Below are 22464 nucleotides of genomic sequence, written 5' to 3' on the forward strand. Positions count from 1 at the left end.
ACAGACAGTGCCATCTCTCTTTCCTGGGTTCCCCTTTCTCCTCTCCACTCTCCTGAAATGGATGCCGGAACGATGACATGTCACCTGGTGTGGAAGCCCAAGTTTGTAGGTCCTTTCTGCTTCCAGACACCCCTTCCTGCCCTTTCACTGACAGCTCAGAGACAGACACCAGCTCTTCCACCAAATTTAAACTCTTGCTATCAAAACTTCACCTTTCTCTCAAGATCCAGCTTCTGTGCTCCATCACCCACGATATCTATGGCATTATTACCCCAGCGAGAATACCTTCCTTCTGAAATGAAATCTTTTCTGATTCTGTGCTTACTGCCTGGCAGTATGTATCTTCATTTTTACTGTGACAAGAGTAATCTTGAGCAAGCCAGCTTTCCTGGAGCCTCAGTTTCTTCTTTAAAAAAAAAAAATCACTTAACTTTATTTCTCAAAGTACTTATGGAAATACAGAAATATTTGAATCATAGATTTGAATCAGGTTCCTTAAGGTTAAGAACTATCTTGCACTGTCTCCTGTATGACCAGACTCTCTTATTCTCCTAAATTCCCAAATTCCTGCTCTTTGAAATGATTTTGGGTGAGATGGGTGAGGGCTTGAGAGGCTAGTAGAGGTTGAGGTGAATGAATAGCTCAAGGGACAGGAGTATGTGTTGTACTTGTGAGAGGCCCAGGTTGGGACCCCATCACTGCCTGGTCCCTTCCCCCTAGCTTTGAGCTGGGAGTAGCCTGAGCATTTGTGGATACACTGTGCCCATCTCACCCCACAAAAGGCTGATTAAGTTCAGAATTGGATTCTCCACTAGATTCTGAGTGAAAGCAATGAGCAACCTTAGCCCGATGGGTTTTTCTTTGCTTGAACTATGCCTCTTCAGTCTTTGGAATATTTGCTTTGGCAAATATGGACTAAAATGGGGTGCAAAAGGAAGTGACTGGATAGGCAGTTTAAATTAGCCAGGGAGAAGAACACCCCTCCCTCTTTGGCTGGGGCCCCAGCCCATCTGTATTCTAGCCCTTGCTCATGAAACCATCAGAAACACAGGTCACCACAATAGTTTGCTAAGACCAGCCAAACAGCTGTTAGCTAGAATATCTTAGGGAGAGTTCTTGTCTCTTCATTTGCTTATTCTAGAACCTACAGTATCTTCCTTTTTCTGTTCAAAATGCGTTTCAGGGTTTAGGAACTGTTGAACACCCACCAAAGATAAATACTGTTACTTTAAAACTATCATTTTCAGATTTCTCTCTGTGCGTCTATAGACTGTCACAATATATATAAATCTATAAACTGGAGTTTGCAGCATGGAAACTGATAGAACTTTCTTAGCTTCTTCCTCAGGCATCCTTGAACTAAAAATCTGAAAACATCCCCATGCCCCCTTCATCCATGCAACATTTGTATTTTATTTTAGTTAGCATAAAATCTTTTTAAGTAAAATTATTCTTTTTGTTTATTTTGGGGTCATACCCAACTGTGTTCAGGGATTATTCCTGGCTCTACACTCAGGGATCACTCCTGGCTCAGAGGTCCATATGGGATTTCAGGGATCAAACCTGGCTTGGCCCTATACAAGGCAAACATCATACCTGCTGAACTGTTGCTTCAACCCAAAAATTCTCTTTGATGCAAATATACTATTGGGGGATTTGACAAAGAAGTTTTTATGTTTTTTCTCTTTTGTTTATTAGGCCATGGAGGAACTCAAACTGCTGTTATTCACTAATTTTATAAATATATGATGATTGCTTTAGGTACAATATGGGATATAGAGTAGATTAAAAGAACTAACAGAGGGGCCAGAGAGATAACATGGAGGTAAGGCATTTGCCTTGCATGCAGAAGGAAGGTGGTTCGAATCTCAGCATCCCGTATGGTTCTCTGAGTCTACCAGGAGTAATTTCTGAGCATAGAACCAGAAGTAAGCCCTGAGCGCTGTCGGGTGTGACCCAAAAATCAAAAACAAACAAACAAACAAACAAAAAAAGAACTAACAGAGGGACTGATGCAAAAGTTAAGGCATTTGTCTTGCACACAGCCAATCCCACTTTGATCCCAGCTCTGATAACAGCTTTGATAACAGCTCTGATAGCAGCCTTGAGCCACTATCTTCTGCTTTTTCTGTCCTGATTTATTTAAATGAAAAGTATTCTCTCGGGGCCGGGCGGTGGCGCAAAGAGGTAAGGTGCCTGCCTTGCCTGCGCTAGCCTTGGACGGACAGCGGTTCGATCCCCCGGCGTCCCATATGGTCCCCCAAGCCAGGAGCGACTTCTGAGCGCATAGCCAGGAGTAACCCCTGAGCGTCACCGGGTGTGGCCCAAAAACCAAAAAAAAAAAAAAAAAAAAAGAAAAGTATTCTCTCAAATTTATAGTTATCAAGTTAAAAGGAGTGGGGTTGTAGCAAATGCTTCACTTAGCCAATTAGGTCTGTTATTTAGAGCCTGTATTTGGCTCCAGTGTGGCTTTCCTAATAAACAATAATAAATCTGGGGTGATTTAGCCGACTGGCTTAAAACAGTTCACTTGCCATGCTGTGTGTTCATTCATAGGGAAAAAACCTAATGATCCATTCACTTCCATGGTTTTCAGTCTGTGGCTTTGGGGCTATTGTGGGTGCTGGGATTCAAATATTAACCAATAATAAAGCTATGATTGAATCACTTTGAAACTAGAGCTAGAGGAGTTAAATGTACAGTGTAGGCCATTTGACTAAAACTTCATGCAGAAACCCAAATATAGACAAGCCTGACACACATTCTCCTTTGCTGTATATATAAACTTGTTCGCCCCAGACTACCTGTAGAGCTGGGTCTGGAGAATTCTGTCTCAAGGAGTTAGGGTTGCCCAGTTCTGCTGTTTGGTCTACTTCATTGACTCCAAAGGAAACAGCAGTCACTATCCCACCCTGCAAGGCATTTTCTTGACTGCTAGGTTAGCCAGACCAGTGACAGGATAGGGACTGGACCTGTACCCCATGTGTGTGGGGGGTAGCTGAGTGAAAACCTAGACCTAAAGGCAGTCATTGAGATGTGACATGACCACTTCTAGACTGGAGATCACTGAAAAAGATATGAATGGTGATCATTAGTTTCACAAATGAACAGGTGTGTGTGTGTGTGTGTGTGTGTGTGTGTGTGTGTGTGTGTGTGTGTGTGTGTGTGTGTAGGGGGTGTTTGCATCATTACTTCCACAAATGAACAGCTATATTTTGATGTGGGTGTTGGAGGGGGTGTTTTGCATCATTGCAGGTGATACTGAGAAAGCTGCTCCAGGCTTTGTGCTCAAGGGTTTGCTCCTATTGGTGCGCTGGGGGCCTTTTTATGGAGATTGAACTGGGTCAGTCACATGCAAGGAAGACAAGTGCCTTAATTCCTATACTATCTCTAGAGTTCAGAAAGATGGACTTGGATAAGTTATAGTGGATACGATGTTAAAATCAGAGGATTCGCTTTCCATAGAGGTTGAATTAGACGGCATTCCCACCAGCAGTGGATAAGAGTTCCTTTCTCTTCACATCCCCACCAACAATGATTGTTCTCATTCTTTGTGATGTGCGCCAGTCTTTGTGGTGTGAGGTGGTATCTCATCATTGTTTTGATTTGCATCTCCCTGATGATTAGTGACGAGGAGCATTTTTTCATGTGCCTTTTGGCCATTTGTATTTATTTTTTATCAAAGTGTTTGTTCATTTCTTCTCCCCCCCTTTTTTTTTTAATGGGATTTGATGTTTTTTTTCTTGTAAAGTTCTGTCAGTGCCCTGTATATTTTGGATATTAGCCCCTTATCTCATGGGTGTTGGGTGAATAGTTTCTCCCACTCGGTGGGTGACTCTTGTGTCCTGGGCACTATTTCTTTTGAGGTGCAGAAGCTTCTCAGTTTAATGTATTCCCGTCTGTTGATCTCTGCTTCCACTTGTTTGGAAAGTGCAGTTTCCTTCTTGAAGATGCCTTTAGTCTCAATGTCATGGAGTGTTTTACCGACGTGTTGTTCTATATACCTTATGGTATCAGGTCTGATATCAAGGTCTTTAATCCATTTGGATTTTACCTTCGTACTTGATGTTAACTGGGGGTCTATGTTCGCTTTTTTGCAAGTGGCTAACCAGTTCTGCCAGCACCACTTGTTGAAGAGGTTTTCCCTGCTCCACTTAGGATTTCTTGCTCCTTTCTCAAAAATTAGGTAATTGTATGTCTGGGGGACAATGTCTGAGAACTCAAGCCTATTCCACTGATCTGAGGGTCTGTCTTTATTCCAATACCATGCTGTTTTAATAAGTATTGCTTTGTAGTACAATTTAAAGTTGGGGAAAGTAATGCCTTCTATTTTCCTTTTCCCTAGGAGTGTTTTAGCTATTCGAGGGTGTTTATTGTTCCAGATAAACTTCCTCCAAAATCTGGAAATTGAACTCCCATTTGACCCAGCTATTCCACTCCTAGGGATATATCCTAAGAACACAAGAATACAATACAAAAACCCCTTCCTCACACCTATATTTATTGCAGCACTATTCACAATAGCCAGGCTCTGGAAACAACCAAGATGCCCTTCAACAGACGAATGGCTAAAGAAACTGTGGCACACATACACAATGGAATATTATGCAGCCGTCAGGAGAGATGAAGTCATGAAATTTTCCTGTACATGGATGTACATGGATTTATTATGCTGAGTGAAATAAGTCAGAGGGAGAGAGAGAGATGCAGAATAGTCTCATTCATCTATGGGTTTTAAGAAAAATAAAAGTCATTTTTGCAATAATCCTCAGAGACAATGAGAAGAGGGCTGGAACTTCCAGCTCACTTCATGAAGTTCACCACAGAGAGTGGTGAGTGCAGTTATAGAAATAACTACACAGAGAACTACCATAATCATGTGAATGAATGAGGGAACTGGAAAGCCTGTCTGGAGTACAGGTGGGGGTGGGGTGAGATGGAGGGAGATTTGGGACATTGGTGGTGGAAATGTTGCACTAGTAATGGAGGTGTTCTTTACATGACCGAAACCTAATCACAATCATATATATAATCAAGATGTTTAAATAAAGAAAAAATATGTATTTGACAGAAAAAAAGAAATAAACAGACTTTAAATTATAAAAAATAATCAGAGGACTCATCCATCTGTGCATGTACTTAGTTGGAATTTTAACAGTCAATGGAGAATGCTTAATGTGGCCTTTAAAGTCTTGATGCTGTGATAGTAGTCCAGAGGGTATTTGAGGGAAAAAAAGGGAGCAGAGAAGAGAAAAAAAAATCACTTTATGTCAACCAGTCAACCAGTATAGTTGGAGTTTGGTGAGATTTGAAGGAATTCATACTTAGATGGGATTTTCTGAAGGCAGTCACGAGTGTTGAATTCTGTTGCTGATAGTTAGAGCTTTTCCATATAAGATGGGCTTGCAAGTGATCATGTCTTGGCTGCTCACATGCATAGAGCAGAAGGAGCATTGCTTCAATCTTTTCTGAACTGTTCCTGTTACTACTCAAAGAAGCTGTCATACGTTGTCAACCCAATAATTAAGCTTTGGAGCACATTGTGAAATAGTCTAATAACCTAACCTTTAAATGTAAGGCAATCTAGCCTTGTAATTTCTAAATTCTAGGTTGAAGCCAACAGTTTTCATCTTGGAATTTCCATAAAGTCCAATTAAACTTCTTCAACTCATCCTGAGTTTTGGTGGTTTCTAATTGGTGAACCAGGGATGAGGTACTTTGGAGAGAGAATTCAAAGGAAGTGTAACACAGGCTCTGTCCTAATTAAAGAACTTATGGTCTTAAAAGGGAATCCAGACAAAAGCAAGAAATACTCTTGCAATCTCCTCACTTACACAATTCAGCAGTTGTCATACATTTAAGTTCTGCTTGAGACAAGGCTAAGAACCAGAAGATTAAAGTCTGACCAGAGTATCTTTTATTAAATCCTTTCTTCATTAGGCACCCCCATTCTCCCTCCCACTTTTCTTTTGTCTGATAACATTGTTCTCCAGTAAGCAGAGTTGAGTTTTTTGCCACAGAAACCTTAAGGTCCACAAGTATATGTTATGTAATGGTGCTTCAAAGGAAGATTTCATCCACCTCAATCTGGTGGGTCCACCACTGTGAAGTGTAACTGGCAGAAGGTAGTACTCGTCTCATCCCTGGGCATAAGCACCTACGGGCTTGAGCAGTAAGGATGGCCCCTCTAAACCCATGGAACTGCTACCAGGAGAAAGGAGCTAGGTTGGATTTATTTTTGTTTATTGATTTATTTTGAGGCATCAGTTGACTTTAATGGTGGTAGCTGCAGGAGGCTTGTAAGAAAGATGGATGGTCAAAAGTGGGTTTCTCTGCAGCGGCACTCAACTGTTTCCACTCATAAGCCTTTTCCCCCAAAAATGCAACATGGCCAAACACTGCCAGAAACACCTCAGATTCGTTACAAATAGATTTTGGACTAATATTTGGTGGGTGTGCATCCAGAAACTTTTTCTTGGTACCGTATTTTTCGGTACCCTCTTCAGTTATTATTTGTTATTGTTTTTTTATTTATTTGTTACGGTTATTTGTTATTATATTAACTGAACCCTCTTCAGTTATTATGTGTTGTTTTATTTTTGTTTTTGTTTTTGTTTTGTTGGTTTTTGGGTCACACCTGGTGGCACACAGGGGGTTACTTCTTGCTCTGTGCTCAGAAATTGTTCCTGGTAGGCATGGGAAACCATATGGCATGCTAGGATTCGAACCATTGTCCGCCCTGGATAGGCTGCTTGCAAGGCAAACTCCCTACCGCTGTGCTATCTCTCCTGTCCCTTCAGTTATTATTTATGATCACAATTCAAGAAATTAAACAATAGAGCCTGGGGGAAAGTAGTAGGCCTGTTGCTTTCTCAAGGGCTGGAGACAAGGTTGAGACCAGCAGTACTTCTCAAAGTAGGTGACATTGCCCTGGCAAGACTGCCGAAAGAGGGAACAGTAGTGGCCTCAGATGTAGATTAGGGGGTGCTTTCTGTTTGTTAGCTTCAAAATAGCCTGGGGGGAGTAAATCAGTAAGTGATTTTTTTTTTCCTGGAAAGGGGGTAGTTGGGCAGTGATAGTAGGCCAGAGCCCAAAGTACACCTAATCAAAACCTGACCTTGGAGGTGAAGATTGCTCAGAAGCTCCTATATAGGATTGAAGGCAGTTTACCTTGTGCACAGCTCACCATGGTTCAATCTCCAGCATCTCATTTAGTTCCCTGAGTAGTGCCAGGAATGATTCTTGAGTGCAAGCCCAGGACTAACTAACCCCTGAGACAACTAGGTATGTGCCCCTGTCCCCAAAAAAAAGAAAGCTTCTGGACTTAACTGCCACTGAAATGCACGCTTATCAGTGAGTTCATTTTCTGAAATTCACACCACTAAACATAGGTGCAGAGGTTCTTCATTCCTTAAGGGGAAAGCTGAGGGGTGCCTGCTGCATAGAGCATGGTCTCATTGACTCTCAGGTCACAGGAAACAGAATCAAAGTTCAAACCGGATGAAAGATAGGAAGTCTGGGCCCTGGGTGACATACTGGCTGGCCGCAGCCTCAGTGGGTTTTAAGCAAGTTTTCTTGAAAGTGGCCAGTACATTTCTGCCTGGTGCTTTGCTTGTTGATGGGTTGTACGTCAGCAAGGAAAATATATGGCTGGCACTGAGAGTCCTAGAGCATCCAGTGCCCCCTTGGATTTGGCGTCATTTTGTGACTCTTTACAAAGCCAATGTCTCAGGTCCATCTGACCCCTTCCTTCATGAACTCCTAACTCCAGTCGATTCACTCTGGGGATTGGAGAAGCAGTCCAGATGAACCTGGCCTCGGTGCCATGAAAAGCAAGAAAGAGTTCCAATTTTTTAATTAGCTGGGCCACAGGTTGGGTCCAGCTTGGCCATTTCTCGGGAGTGGCTTCAGAAGAGTCCCTTTCCTGTAATGCCCTCCAGATCCTCATCTGTCCCTGGTAGGCACTGGCTGCTGGTCACACAGATCTGATAATTCAGGGACCTTACCAGGACACGCTTATCCTATGCCTTTTGGAGGGGCTGGGGGCTGATCCATTGAGGTGCAGAAGGAGGTAGAAGGTGAAGAATGGCCTTGGCAAGCTGCAAGTGATAGAGAAAGTATAGGAAAGGGAGCAACGCTGCATAGACAGTGCAGAGGCAGCCAGGTCCTCTGACGTAGGGAAGAGCATCATGGCAGCTGTGACCCGGAGACATTGCTGAGACCCACATGGAAGTCACCAGGTGGAGGATGGAATGTGGTTGGAAAGGTGGTTGTACAGGAGCAGAAAGACTTTGAACCCTGGTGAAGAGGAACTGACAATGGAGGTGTGAACAGGTGGATTCCCTCTTGAGTCCCTGGAGTTGTGGGAGAAGTAGTTGGAAGTCATTTGAGAGAAGGAGGTTTGAGCAGTTTGTGTGTGCATAGAATAGGAGAAACTAGAGAAAGGTAAGTTTGAGAAGGTAGATGAAAGGATGATTGGTAAAGTGCAGGAGGCCCCATCGGGATTCAGAGGAGAGCTGGTTCTCTTGCCAGGTGTAGATAAGAAGAGAGAGGTGAGAGAGGTCTGTGGTAGAGCAGAGACACCCCCCCCACACACACACACACATGCTTCTGCATATGATGAACATAGGTAATGGCGTTTGGACCTTGTCCAAGGTGAGAATCAGGCTAGAGTCAGAGTGAGGACCTTGGTTACACAGCTGATTAAGTCTAGAGAAACTAGGGAGACTGTGGAAGTTATAACAGTGCCCGGCATATCGTAGTGGACTTCTTAGTCTCTTTGTCCACCCTGAGTGGGACTACTGTTCAGGGCTAGGATGGCCAAAAATACCCCGAAGCATGTTGCATCAAGCCCAATTTTCCTTAAGTTAAAAATAACATCAGGTGGTTTATTTTCACTTCCACTTAACTCTTTTTTTTGGCCAATGGATAAGGGTTGGGGGTGCTTATGCCACACCTGGCTGTGCTCAGGGATCACCCTTAGAGGAACTCAGGGAACCATTTTTGGTGCTGGGAATGGAACCAGGGTCAGCCATATGCAAGGCAAGTCCCTTCCCTACTGTGCTATCACTCCATTCCTGCTCCTATATAGCTTTTCTCATTTCATTATCATCCCAAATCTGTGAGATAAGTTTTTAGCTGCAGGTCCCAAGAACAGTCCTGCTCAGCACAGCTAAGAGATCCAGATTTTATTGGCTCAACTACCCTGTGAATCCTTGTGAACCCTGGGGCTCAGAACAGTCTCTCTGCTGACTCTAAGCTTCATCTTTCTACCAAGTGGGTGGGAACAAATTTGCACCTTATGAGTATGTAGGTTGATCTTTGTAAATAGGAACAGACTGGGCTGTTTTTGTTTCCTTTTCTGTCCCCAAGAATAGAAGAAACTCAACTCCAGGTGTCCATCTTTTTAGTCTTGCCAGAGTTGTGGCTTGTGGGCTGACTTCTCCCATGTTTGTCAAGGGGGTTTCCCAAGGTCTTGAGACTGCTTGCCCTCTTGTTTGGAGAGAATTGTGTGAGGTTCATGTCACTGCCTTAAGTGACATATCAGCCTCAGCAATGATTAAAACCGCCTTTCTCAGCTTTGACTTTTTTAAACTTCAGTGGATAAACAATGAGCTTTTATTTGAGATATTGTCTCTAGAACTGCTTCGTTTGTGGACATAATTGTGATCATTCTTATATAAAAATTGTGGTAAAACTTTGTGACTTTGTGGTAGTGTAGTTCTTGTTGCTTCCTCAATTCTATGATTTCCTTCTTATATGTGACCAACACATATGCACTAGATGACTCAAGATGAAATTTACCATTTGTTTTAAAATAATATGAAGAATAAATGACCCAGCAATATCCCACTCCTGGGCATCTATTTCAAGAACACAAAAGAATTAATTCTCAAGATGATATGTACACCTATGTTCATACCAGCCTTATTATCAAGCTTAGAAAACAGGCTGGGTGACATCAAAAGGCAAATGGATAAAGAACTTGTAGCATATTTATATAATTGCAGAGGTATGTTATTCAGCGGTGAGAAAAGATGAAATAGTGTGTTCGCTCCAACTTGGAAAATGGAGGGTGTCATGTTAAGTGAATCAGAAAAAGAAAGACAAATAATGAGTGATCTCGCTTATGTGGAATCTATAGAAAGAAAGCAAAAGAATAGACAATGCTCAGTGGATAACAAGCCCTGTAGTGATGCCAGCAAAGTGGAGGTGGAGAGGAGGAGAGGAAGAAAGAGACCTTGGGACAGTGGTGGTAGATTGTAAGCATGAAACAGTAATGTCTTGTAAATCGCGATATTGCAGTAAGAAATACTGGAAGAATGAATTTAAAGAAAATAACACGACCCCCTGCAACTTCTCCACTCATATACTCCAACCTCTTACTTCTTTCCATTTAATGATTTTAGGGCTTCCTGAATTGTGGCCAGATTTGGATTTGACCCTGGGGACCACAGACTAGTTTAGCACCTTACACTTGTGTGGGTCACTGTGCCATTGTCATGGGGGAGAATTCAGGTTGTTGCTTCTTTTCCTAATGTGTGTAAGTTTTGCCACCAGGTATTGTAGGCAAATTTGTTGCCTCTGTGGATCCTGTTCCCCATGAGCAGGACAGCGCAGGCCCTCAAGTAGCACTCACTCGGTGCTGTGGTGTCACAGTGATTCACATTGCGCTCCACCCTTCTGAATCCTCTCTAGCCTTGTGACTCTCACATGGGGAATATGAGTGCCTCTTGAGAAATCTTTACTGGAGAAATTTAAACCTTTTAAGATTGCTGAGCCGATTTTCCTTACAGTCAGCACATCCCTCACTCACTGGTTCATGAAGTTGTTGTGTTTCCTTACCAAGGTCTGTTGATTGTCGTCTAGATGGAGTAATTTGGAAATTTTGCCTAAATATGTCCTTTCATTATTTGGAGCTTAAATAATTCCTCTGCAGAATGTCCTCCAATGGTGCTTTAGTAATCATAAACTCACATACTAATAGCTTGCTTGCTTTCCTCTACATCAAGTCTTACCTGGAACTAAAGCTTTCTGTTATCAACAGACTAACCAAAAGTAGAAATGATGAGTAATTTCAGTGACTGCTTCACTGACAATTTCTTTTTGGACATTTGGTCTTATTTTTTTGGTGGGGGGAGTACATACCCAGGGGTTCCTCAGGGGTTACTCCTGGCTCTGTGCTCAGAACTCGTTCCTGGCAGGCTCGGGGACCATAGGGGATGCCGGGAGTCAAACCCGAGTCTGCCGGGGTTGGCTACATGTAAGGCAAATGCCCTACCACTGTGCTAATGTTCCAGTCCCTGGTCTATTTTAATGTTAATATTTTCCCCATGTCGAACTGATTGGTGTCTTCAACTCTTCAGTTCCTTTTGCATATAACATTGGAAAGTTTTTTAAAGGGTATGCTTTGCTCTTGGAAATTGTTTTATGGCCTAGTAAACTGAGTATTTTAATGCTTTGCAGGTATATTCACAGTCCTGTGTGTGGTATGGAGAATGTGGAATTGCATCCGGAGACAAAAGATACAATTGTGAATATTCTGGACCACCAAAACCATTGCCAAAGGATGGATATGACTTGGTGCAGGCAAGTTTTGAGATTGAGTCTTTGGGAACACAAAATGCTGGTGTGAGAACCCCTATGATCATTACTTCCGAGTTCTTTGGTGGGATGGGAGTGGTGGTGAAATCTCTTTTTTTAATTTTTATTTAGTTAAGAGATATTTTTGTTTGTTTGTTTTGGGACCACACCCAGTGATGCTCAGGGTTTACTCCTGGCTATGTGCTCAGAAATCGCTTCTGGCTTGGGGGAACCATATGGGATGCCAGGGGATTGAATCAAGGTTTGTCCTAGCTTAGCGTGTATAGGCAAATGCCCTACTGCTTGCTCCACTGTTCCGGCCCCAGTTAAAAAATATTTTTAATTAAATTGCCATTACAAATTTATAAAAGTATTTATGCGTGAGTTTCAGGTATATAAAGCTACAACATTATATTTTATGTTGTACATTATACAGCCTTATACATTATAGAACATGATTTCTTTCTGAGTTGTTAAGCTTGCACATACTGAGCAGGTTTGGGGAGGCCCCCATTATGTGCAGCCAGGGGGCATATGTCAGCCTTCATGGCAAAACCCTGCTGCTCCCAAAAGTTCAAATTGATGGTGCCATGATTGTTCTTTCAATCCCTTTATCAGTGTCTGCTACTCTTGGCTAATGTCCCAGTTTTTCTACTGACCCCAAGACTGCCTCTAATAGGCCCGTTTCCCCCTCCCTCATTGTCATAGTGCTCTTTCCTAACTTACTGCTGCACCTAGACCTTTTCCCAGTGGCAAAGTTCCTGGTGAAGACCAGTTCTCCTGCTCTTTGATTGTATATCCCTTGGGCATTTGCTATTTCCCTACAAAGTTTCTTCAGATCACATATGTGAGGGAGATAATTCTGAGGGATGTAAATCCTATCTTGAAATATAAACACATAGAGAAGAAAATAGAACTCAAAGGCTTAGGTTTGTAAGAATTTTATTTCTTTCTCATAACAGATTATCTTCAGGAATTTAACTTGCTTCTGTAAATGTAGCCCTTTCAGCTTCTTCAAAATATATGGCTAAAAGTGTTCTTTTTTGGTCTAGATTTCAGAACCTGAGTAAATGAACTCAGCTACTCTTAAGTGGTTGTGTCTCCCTTGTCCTTTATTCATTTTAATAATTCCTTTGTTTTCTACTAAGAGCCTTTGAACTTCGCTACCAGGATTCTCCTTGTCATGTTTATCATCACTAATAAATAAGGTGATTAGAAAAGAACTTGTAGGGGCTGGAGCGATAGCACAGCAGTAGGGCGTTTGCCTTGCACACAGCCAACACAGGATGGACTTCGGTTTGATCCCCAGCATCCCATATCGTACCCTGAGCCTGCCAGGAATGATTTCTGAGTGCAGAGCGAGGAGTAACCCCTGAGTGCTGCCAGATGTAACACCCCCCCCCCAAAAAAAAAAACACCTAGTAAATTTTAGGTGAAAAAACTGGTTGTTAGAAGCTTATGCTGGTGTTATAGTACGTCTTCAAGACTGGCTTGCTACTTTCATCAAAATTATTAAAAATATTTGGCTTACCTTGAATTGTCTAATAAAAATTTAATAGTATTCTGCTTTAACTGAAACAGGAAAATCTAAGAAGAGGCCAGATATTTGTAAAAAAAAAAAAAAAAAAAAGAAAAAGAAAAAGAAAGATTTGAACTGTCTTTCTAAATGTACCTCCTTGCAGATTTCTATGATTTGCTTCAAAGCAAAACAAACACCAAAAAACCCCCCACAACTACAGGAACTTTACAAATAAATCTTACTCTGATGTACCTAGAAGGGGTTACATAAGTTAAGTTCTCTGAGAGATGTTTGTCCTTACTTAGACTTTCTACTTTGATATTTGTGCTTTCACACCCAATAGGAACTCTGTCCTGGATTCTTCTTTGACAATGTTAGTCTTTGTTGTGACGTTCAGCAGCTTCAGGCACTAAAAGATAACCTGCAGCTGCTTCTGCAGTTCCTGTCCAGGTAAGTTGACCACTATGCAAAGAAGAAAAAAATGGGTTTTAGGTGCCCTTTACCATTGGAACATTTTTATTTCCCTTAAAACATTGTTTTTAGTTTTTAAGAAAGCTATCTTTTAGCTGCTGCCAATAAAGAATATTATCTGATAAAGTAACAATAATCAGATTTTGCTTTCTTCTTGGAGACCTGCTTGATAGCCTATTTTGACTCTGAAATATTTGCATTGCAAAGGAGCCTACACTATGAACTAGGGTATTTCTGAGAGCCTTGGATGTCTGCCCTCTGGGAGAAAGTCTGGTGATCCTGCACTCATGAGCCTCTCTGCATTGCAGCTCTCATCATCTCTGGTTTCCTGGTTCCTCTCCTTCCACAATGTATGATGTGTTAAGAGTCCTCATCCTCAGCTGAGCTGGTCATGATTCACTGCTAATAAGCTTGTTGGCTCATTTTGTCAAAAACCTTTGTTTGCTGTTCATTCTATTCTCTGGGAGCAGGGCAGTGAGAGGAGTTGCATAATAGATGTTTTTCTTGAAGCTCCCCCAGCGATTCTCGAATTAGTGTGCTGAAGAAGTGAGTGGCCTTTGGAACAGTGCATTGTGATTTCTTTCTGAGTTGTTAAGCTTGCACATACTGAGCAGGTTTGGGGGAGGCCCCTATGATGAGCAGCCAGCAACAGGGCATATGTCAGCCTTCATAGTGAAAACTCTACTGCTCTCCAGAAGTTCAAATTGGTGGTGCCATGATTCTTCTTTCAGTACAACAGAAAGCAGAGTATAGGTTGAAAAGTTGAGATTTGACTTGAGTCAGTATATTCTATAGAAGGCCAGTGGAGTATTCATGGAGCCAGACCACAAAAGCCAGTCAACGATGCATTTTCCTTTTTTTTTTTTTTTTTTTTTTTTTGGTTTTTGGGTCTCACCCGGCAGTGCTCAGGAGTTACTCCTGGCTCCATGCTCAGAAGTCACTCCTGGCGAGCACGGGGGACCATATGGGACGTCGGGATTCGAACCGATGACCTTTTGCATGAGAGGCAAACGCCTTACCTCCATGCTATCTCTCCGGCCCCAACGATGCATTTTCTTTTTGTTGTTTGTTGGTGCAGAGCCTATTCCTGATGGTGCTCAGAGACTTTTCTCAGCTCTGTGCTCAGGACTCACTCTTGGTACTTGGGGACTCAAGTACCAGGGACTCAAACCTAGACCTCTTGCCTGAAAAATCTGCATTCTACCCATTGAACTTCCCTTTGGCCCCCAAATACAATTCTTGAGCTACTGTTCTGGGAAAGGCATTATGAACATACACATCAAAGGATCATCATGTTGTCAGAGAGACCAAAAAAACCCCCTTTATTGGCTTTTTTTTTTTTTTTTTTTTTTTTTTTTTTTTAGTTTTGTTTTGGGGCCATGCCAGGTGATGCTCAGGGATTCCTCTTTTCTCTACACTCAGGAATCACTCCTGGCTCAGGGACCATATGAGATACTGGGAATCAAACCCACATCAGCACTGTATAACACAAGTGCCTTCCTTATCCTCTATTCTGTTGCTCTAGCCCCAGCCACTGTCAAACTTTTTTTTTTTTTTTTTTTTTTGTGGTTTTCGGGTCACACCCGGCAGTGCTCAGGGTTTTTTTTCCTGGCTCCGTGCTCAGAAATTGCTCCTGGCAGGCACGGGGGACCATATGGGACGCCGGGATTCGAACCGATGACCTTCTGCATGAAAGGTAAACACCTTACCTCCATGCTATCTCTCCGGCCCGCCACTGTCAAACTTTGATGATTGAGTTGCTTGGACCTATTGCTCAAGGGCCTCCCTCATCTGCTTTTATTTCTGCAAAATTTTTGCACTTGGTCCCTGGCACTGTATAGTTACCTGAGTACCAGGAGTAACAACAAAGTACTATTAGGGGAGGGAGGGAGGGAGGAGAAGCAGGGAGGGTAGAGGGGGGACAGAGAGGAAAAAGGGAGAGAAAATACTGTGGGGATTTACAATTTATGAAAAGTGATATAAGCTGTGTTTAATCTTTTAAGAGTGTTTTTTGGTTCTGATGGTATGGTGGTTGTTCCTGTTTTTACTCAGTAAGTCATGGGACTCCTAAAAGTCCTTCTCCAGAGCAGAGGCTCTTGAAACCAAAGAAACTTCCTCCTTCCTGCTTTGTGTCCTGCAACAGAGCAGAACCCAGAGTTGTCTTGATTTGATTGTGTTGCAAGACTGTAATTCTAATGAAGGAAATTCTAATGAAATGAAGCAAATGAACAAATTTTTACAGATAACAGTGAACCAGAAAGAGGAGTTCTCTTACCCCTCAAGTATTGAATGATAACAGCTTAAACTCTGAACCCAGAAATTGGGCAATATAGTTTTGTTTGTTTGATTATTTTTGTTTGTTTATTTGTAATAAAAACTCATGTACTGCTGAAATGCACGTGGCACTACAGCTGATCTTCACAAATTATAGGGAATTCGTTTTTATATTCAGAAAAAACCTAAGGGTTATCTGGGGCTTGGAAGACCTCCCGTGAGTAGATTTTAAGACAAACTTCAGAGTATCTCTTCCTCATTTCTTTTTCTCACTATAATGCTGCTGCTCCTGAGCCATAGGCTTTAGTGCCAAGACAAAGGAAACCTCTCGGTGTTATAAAGTGCATCTTTATAGAGCACATGGTTTTCTTTTTGAAGTTAAATCTAAACACTTAGTAATGAGAGTTGTGTTTAAAGGGATGTCTCTATTTTAATATGACTTTAGATCTCAAATTGCTGGACTTATTACTATGTTCTCCTAATAAAATTCATTTATCACTTCCATAGATGTAAAAGTCTTAATTCTTTCAAGTCATTGTCTTGCTGGACCTCCCTTTCTGTGAACTCATGCAGAATATAATTAACCTTTTCTTAGATGTCCATCTTGCTTTTATAACGTCGTGAACCTGTTTTGTGAGCTGACATGTAGCCCTCGACAAAGTGAGTTTCTGAATGTGACTGAAACTGAAGATTATTTTGATCCTGTTACAAACCAAACGAAGAAGAACGTGGTAGGGCTACAATACTATATTGGAGAGAGTTTTGCCAATGGTAAGTAAACTTCAAAAGCTTCCTAAGTATGTTAATACCTCATATATGCTGCACTTGTAAATATGGGTAAGGGCTTGATGTGATAGGAATACTAATGTGCCAATCTCTGGTAACCATAACTTAGCACAGGGTTTAAAAATCATTTGAAAAATGACTTTGCAGTGCCTATTCAAAGTCATTTATACCTTTATCTTTTAAATTGCACTTAGAGATGCTTGCTTTGAAGAAATTTTTAATGTTTGTAAACAGGAAAAACCATATAAAAATTTATTGTGGAGTGGCCAGAGAGACAGCATGGAGGTAGGATGTTTGACTTGCATGTAGAAGGACGGTGATTCGAATCCCGGCATCCCATATGGTCCCCCAAGCCTGCCAGGAGCGATTTCTGAGTGTAGAGCCAGGAGTAACCCCTGAGCACTGCCGGGTCTGACCCAAAAATCAAAACCAAAAACAAAATTATTGTGATAATTTTGTGAAATATTGGAAGCCTCTGTATTATGAGAAGACAAGCACCAAATTTGAGAAAATATTGGTAAAAGACATAGCTCATAAAGGACTGTTATCCAATACATACTAAGAACACTTCAAACTAAAGAATAAGAAAATCAACAGTGCAATTTAAACAGAACAAGAAACTGAACATGACATCTTATTAAGAGAGATACACAGATGATACATTAAGTATGTGGAAAGATGCTCCACATCATAACATTTGGGATACCACCACTCCATTCTCATTAGAACGGCCAGCATTTATTTATTTGTCGCACCAGTGGTACTAGGGCTTACTCCTGGCTCTATGCTGAAGGATAACTCCTAGCAGTGCTCAGGAGATCATATAGGAAACTGGGGGTTAAACCAAGGTTGGTCACCTGCAAGGCAAATGTACTGTACTATTGCTCCTTCCCCCTAGAAAGGCCAGCATCACTGCTAACTGATAGGGATTTAGAGCTATAGCAAACCTCTGTCATAGCCAAAGGAAAATGAAATACTATGCCAATGTGTAGTAGTGAGTTTTAGGAAACTTTTATTACAGCCATAAATACTTGCTTGTTTATATACTGTAAAGAATCTAAAACCTTTGTTCAGACAAAACCTGCACACTGATGTGGATACTAGATTTACTTATAATTTCCAAAACTTGCAAGCAGCCATGTACCTTTAGTAAGTGACTAGACAAACTAGTACAAACAGACAATGGAATGCTATTCAGCATTATTGAATTATTAATTATTATTAATGAATTATCAAGCCATGGAAGTAAATGTTGCTGAATGAAAGAAGCTAATCTGAGAGAGTTCAATACGTTTGATGCCAACCATATTTCTGAAAAAGAATGATGGCAATAATCAAGAATGATAGTTGCCAGATTTGGGGGACAAGGATGGGAGCAATTAGGCAGAGCACAGATAGTTTCTCAGTCAGTGAAGTTTCTCTGGTATTAAAATGGTGAATACAGGCCATGATTTGTCAAATTTCTTAGAATATAAAAGCAAAAAGGGCAGGGGATAAGGAGCTTGCCTTGCAACCTCTCAACTATGGTTAGTTTCTGATGCCACCTATGGTTCCTTGAGCACTGTCAGGACTAGCTCCTGAGCACCACCAGGCATGGCCTGAATTTCCCCTCAATCACAGTGACAAACATTTAAATTTTAAAAAATTTTGAGACTGGAGCAGTGGTGCAAATGGTAGGGCGTTTGCCTTACACGCGCTAACCTAGGAGGGACTGCTGTTTGATCCCTCAGCATCCCATATGGTCCTCCAAGCCAGGAGCGATTTCTGAGCGCATAGCCAGGAATAATCCCTTAGTGTCACCAGGTGTGGCGCTACCCACCCCCCAAAATAAATAAAATTTAAAAAATTTTATGGAAGGGACTGAAGAGATAGCATGGAGGTAGAGCATTTGCCTTGCATGCAGAAGGACAGTTTCCCTCATTCCCTCCCTGATGCCTTTTTACCTCCCATGTACCCTCCCCAGCCTGCTTCTAGGGCAGGCATGCATATTCTCTCTCTCTCTCTCTCTCTCTCTCTCTCTCTCTCTCTCTCTCTCTCTCTCTCTCTCTCTCTTTCTCTCTCTCTCTTTCTCTCTCTCTCTTTCTCTCTCTCTCTCTTTCTCTCTCTCTCTTTCTCTCTCTCTCTGTCTCTGTCTCTGTCTCTCTCTCTCTCTCTCTCTCTTTTATTAAGTTAATGAAGGGATGCCATGCAGGTCACTTTATCCCCTTTCAGCACCCAACTCAGGAGTAAAGGTCAATAATAAATTTAGAAATTTCTCCTTAAAGTTTAGGAGAAAAATCCTGGGAAGCTTGTAGCAAGCAGAGACTAATAAATTAAAATTAATTAATACTATTGGACCAAAGTGGTGGCGCAAGTGGTAAGGTGGCTGCCTTGCCTACACTAGCTAGGATGAGCCTCGGTTTGATCTCCCGGTGTCCCATGTGGCCCCCCAAGCCAGGAGCGTTTTCTGAGCACATAGCCAGGAGTAATTCCTGAGCATCACTGGGTATGGCCCAAAAAACAAACAAAAATACTATTACTTCTGTATTTGTAAAACATTGACCACATATTTATTTAGTATGTTTTCTTTGTATTCACTAATCCACATAGGTTCCCTTCATGCATGGCTTCTGCCCTGAAACTTGCTTTCCTCTTAATTCTGTATTTTAAAGTGTTCTACCTTCTAGAACAGTTTTATTGACTAAAGAAAGGACACTGACTATCTTAGGTTCTTAGCTTTCTTTTTCTTTTCTTTTTTTTGGGGGGGGGGGCACACCGGTTTTATGCTCAGGGGTTACTCCTGGCTAAGCGCTCAGAAGTTGCCCCTGGCTTGGGGGGACCATATGGGATGCCGGGGGATCGAACCGCGGTCCTTCCTTCGTCTGCACTTCTGGACTAGGAATAATACTTCCAGGCTGTAGGAAGAAAGGCTGGGAAATGATGAAGTGTTAATTGTCGGTTTTACCTCTTCTAGTACTAGAAATCTGGTTTAGCTGTTAGTTGGAAAATGCCAGACTGGTTCAGAAGTCTCTCTTCTACTCTTGGTTATTCCGAGCCTCAGTTTCTGCCTCTCTGATAGGGTTTCTGACCCCTGTGCAGATGGATTTCAGAGTTCACCTTTCAGTGGATCTTACCCACTGAATGACAGTACTGTGGCATTTCCATCTTTCCCTGTGTTCCTTTGCTAGCCATGTACAATGCCTGCCGAGATGTGGAAGCCCCTTCAAGTAATGAGAAAGCCCTTGGACTTCTGTGTGGGAAGGAAGCTGACGCCTGCAATGCCACCAACTGGATTGAGTACATGTTCAACAAGGACAACGGGCAGGCTCCTTTCACCATCACACCCATCTTTTCAGGTAGAAATCCAGATTCTCACGTTTGATGTTTTAAAGTCCAGAAGCTTGAAACTGCAATATCAAGAACAATAAATTCAGAGAAAATGTTTCCTCTGGGACAGAGCAGCAAGCCTCTGACCAACTTAGGGTGCTGGGAGTGGGAATAGAAGGGGAGAAAGTGATTCCTCCTGGTATTATTGCCTAACTGAAAGAATGGACTTATTTCTTTCTAAAAGTCCAAAAACACTTAGGGCTGGAGAGATAGTATCGTGAGTAGTGTGCTTACCTTGCACATGGTCAGCCTGGGTTCTATCCCATATAGTCCCTCAGGCACTTCCTGGAGTGATTCCTAAGTACAGTGTCAAGAGTAATCTGAGAGCTAGCATGGAGGTAGGGCATTTAACTTGCATGCAGAAGGATGGTAGTTCGAATCTCGGCTTCCCATATGGTCCCCCGAGCCTGCCAGGAGCAATTTCTGAGCATAGAGCCAGGAGTAACCCCTGATCACAGCTAGGTGTGACCCCCCCCCAAAAAAAAAAAAGAAAAACCAAAAAAGAGTAATCTGAGCAACCCCATGTGTGGACAAAACAAATAAAAATTTAAAAAAGTTTTACTAAAAACAAAAAGCCTTTTTAGAAGTTCAATTGTAATACTGGATTAGTTTTTCAGTAGAGACTCGCTCTGATGGAAAATTTGCTTTGGAATGTGGTGTACTTGTATGTCAGTGGCAAAACCCCTGTGCCCAATTTCCTGAGGCAGCTCCAGCCTTTATAGAACCAAGCAGCAAAACATGTGAACAAACCAAAACATCTGAGTTCATCCCTCCCCACTCTCATTCCCTTTGTCTTTGGGGTCACACAAGGCTTGATAGTGGTGCTCAACTGGCAGCTTGGTACTTCACAGTGCTTATTCCCATGCTCCCCAGGGTTCATAGCCCTTTAGTTGTGTTCTTCACACACACAGGCAGTGACAGTTGCTTTCTGCTGTGGGATCACAGGTAGTAGAAGTGCTGGGATATCACCTGGCACATGTGAACAAGGACTTGAACTCATGGTCTTAATTTAAGCTTGCTTGCAAGGCAGGTGCTCTAAGCCTCAGAACTGTCCCCTGCAATTCTTTTTAATCTTCTGGTTATACCACATGTTTCATTGTGCTTATATCAGTGGGTTTAAGTATAATTTTATAAAAGCTTTTAATTAAGATACCACGATTTTCCCTGCAGACCTGCCAGTCTATGGTATGGAGCCCATGAACAATGACACCAAAGGTTGTGACCAGTCCGTGGATGAGGTCACGGCACCATGCAGCTGCCAGGACTGCTCCATAGTCTGTGGCCCTAAGCCACAGCCCCCACCCACTCCTCCTCCCTGGAGAATCCTGGGCCTGGACGCCATGTATGTCATTATGTGGATAACCTACATGGCATTTCTGCTGGTGTTTTTTGGAGCATTTTTTGCTTTATGGTGCTACAGGTGAGTCCTTTTCTTTATTCTTCAGAGCCAATTTACTCAAGTCGTACTTTCACTTTTAGTTTATTAAATAAAGTGGGGAACAAAGACAAACTTATATCCCTTGACTTTTGTGGGACAGACCTCATGTACCTACATATGATCTAGAGGTGTGGCAGGCAAAGACCTCTGGGTTTGTGCAAGTGTCCTCTGTCCGTCCCATTGATAAAAGTGCTATGTGATACGTTTCTCAAAACATACCTCTGTCTCTAAGGTAAGCATGACTATCTGTATTCATATGATTCCATGAGCTGCTTAAATCCTACACTGAGTAAGATATTTAACTATTTGAAATTGATTTAATCAATTTAGTTAAATTGATGTGTGATTTAAATTAATGTACATTAACCATTCTCTTAAGTCTCCTGAGCCAGATCTGAGATCTAGTTAAATTTATATGGATATTGAATAAAGCCTTTTAGATATTTGCCTCTTGAATTGAAATAGTACTTTGAACTCACCCTGTACCATTCTCTCCCATTCTTAGTTTTCTTTTTTTTTTTTTTTTTTTTGGTTTTTGGGTCACACCCGGCGGTGCTCAGGGGTTACTCCTGGCTGTGTGCTCAGAAACAGCTCCTGGCAGGCACGGGGGACCATATGGGATACTGGGATTCGAACCAACCACCTTTGGTCCTGGATCGGCTGCTTGCAAGGCAAACACCGCTGTGCTATCTCTCTGGGCCCCCATTCTTAGTTTTCTTTTCTGTCTTTCTTCTCTTTCTTTCTTTCTTTCTTTCTTTCTTTCTTTCTTTCTTTCTTTCTTTCTTTCTTTCTTTCTTTCTTTCTTTTTTCTTTCTTTCTTTCTTTCTTTTTTCTTTCTTTCTTTCTTTCTTTCTTTCTTTCTTTCTTTCTTTCTTTCTTTCTTTCTTTCTTTCTTTCTTTCTTTCTTTCTTTCTTTCTTTCTTTCTTTCTTTCTTTCTTTCTTTTCTTTCTTTTTCTTTCCTTAATGCTTTTTCTCTTATTTCTTTTCTTTTCTTTTCTTTTTTTTTTTTAGTTTTTGGGTCACACC

At 41.8% G+C, this 22464-nt stretch overlaps 1 protein-coding gene across 1 annotated transcript in view; it reads left to right on the top strand.

Annotated features, from left to right (window-relative positions):
• NPC1 (NPC intracellular cholesterol transporter 1) overlaps positions 1-22464 on the top strand; it is a 54578-nt gene that overhangs the window by 4044 nt on the left and 28070 nt on the right. Inside the window, exons 2-6 of the mRNA XM_049770190.1 lie at positions 11467-11589; positions 13446-13552; positions 16443-16618; positions 19801-19968; positions 21170-21419. Of these exons, the coding sequence (XP_049626147.1) occupies positions 11467-11589; positions 13446-13552; positions 16443-16618; positions 19801-19968; positions 21170-21419 (824 nt within the window). The remainder of the gene's footprint in view (positions 1-11466; positions 11590-13445; positions 13553-16442; positions 16619-19800; positions 19969-21169; positions 21420-22464) is intronic.

This window comes from Suncus etruscus, chromosome 3 (genome assembly GCF_024139225.1).
Source record: "Suncus etruscus isolate mSunEtr1 chromosome 3, mSunEtr1.pri.cur, whole genome shotgun sequence".
In the NCBI taxonomy this organism is placed as follows: Eukaryota; Metazoa; Chordata; class Mammalia; order Eulipotyphla; family Soricidae; genus Suncus; species Suncus etruscus.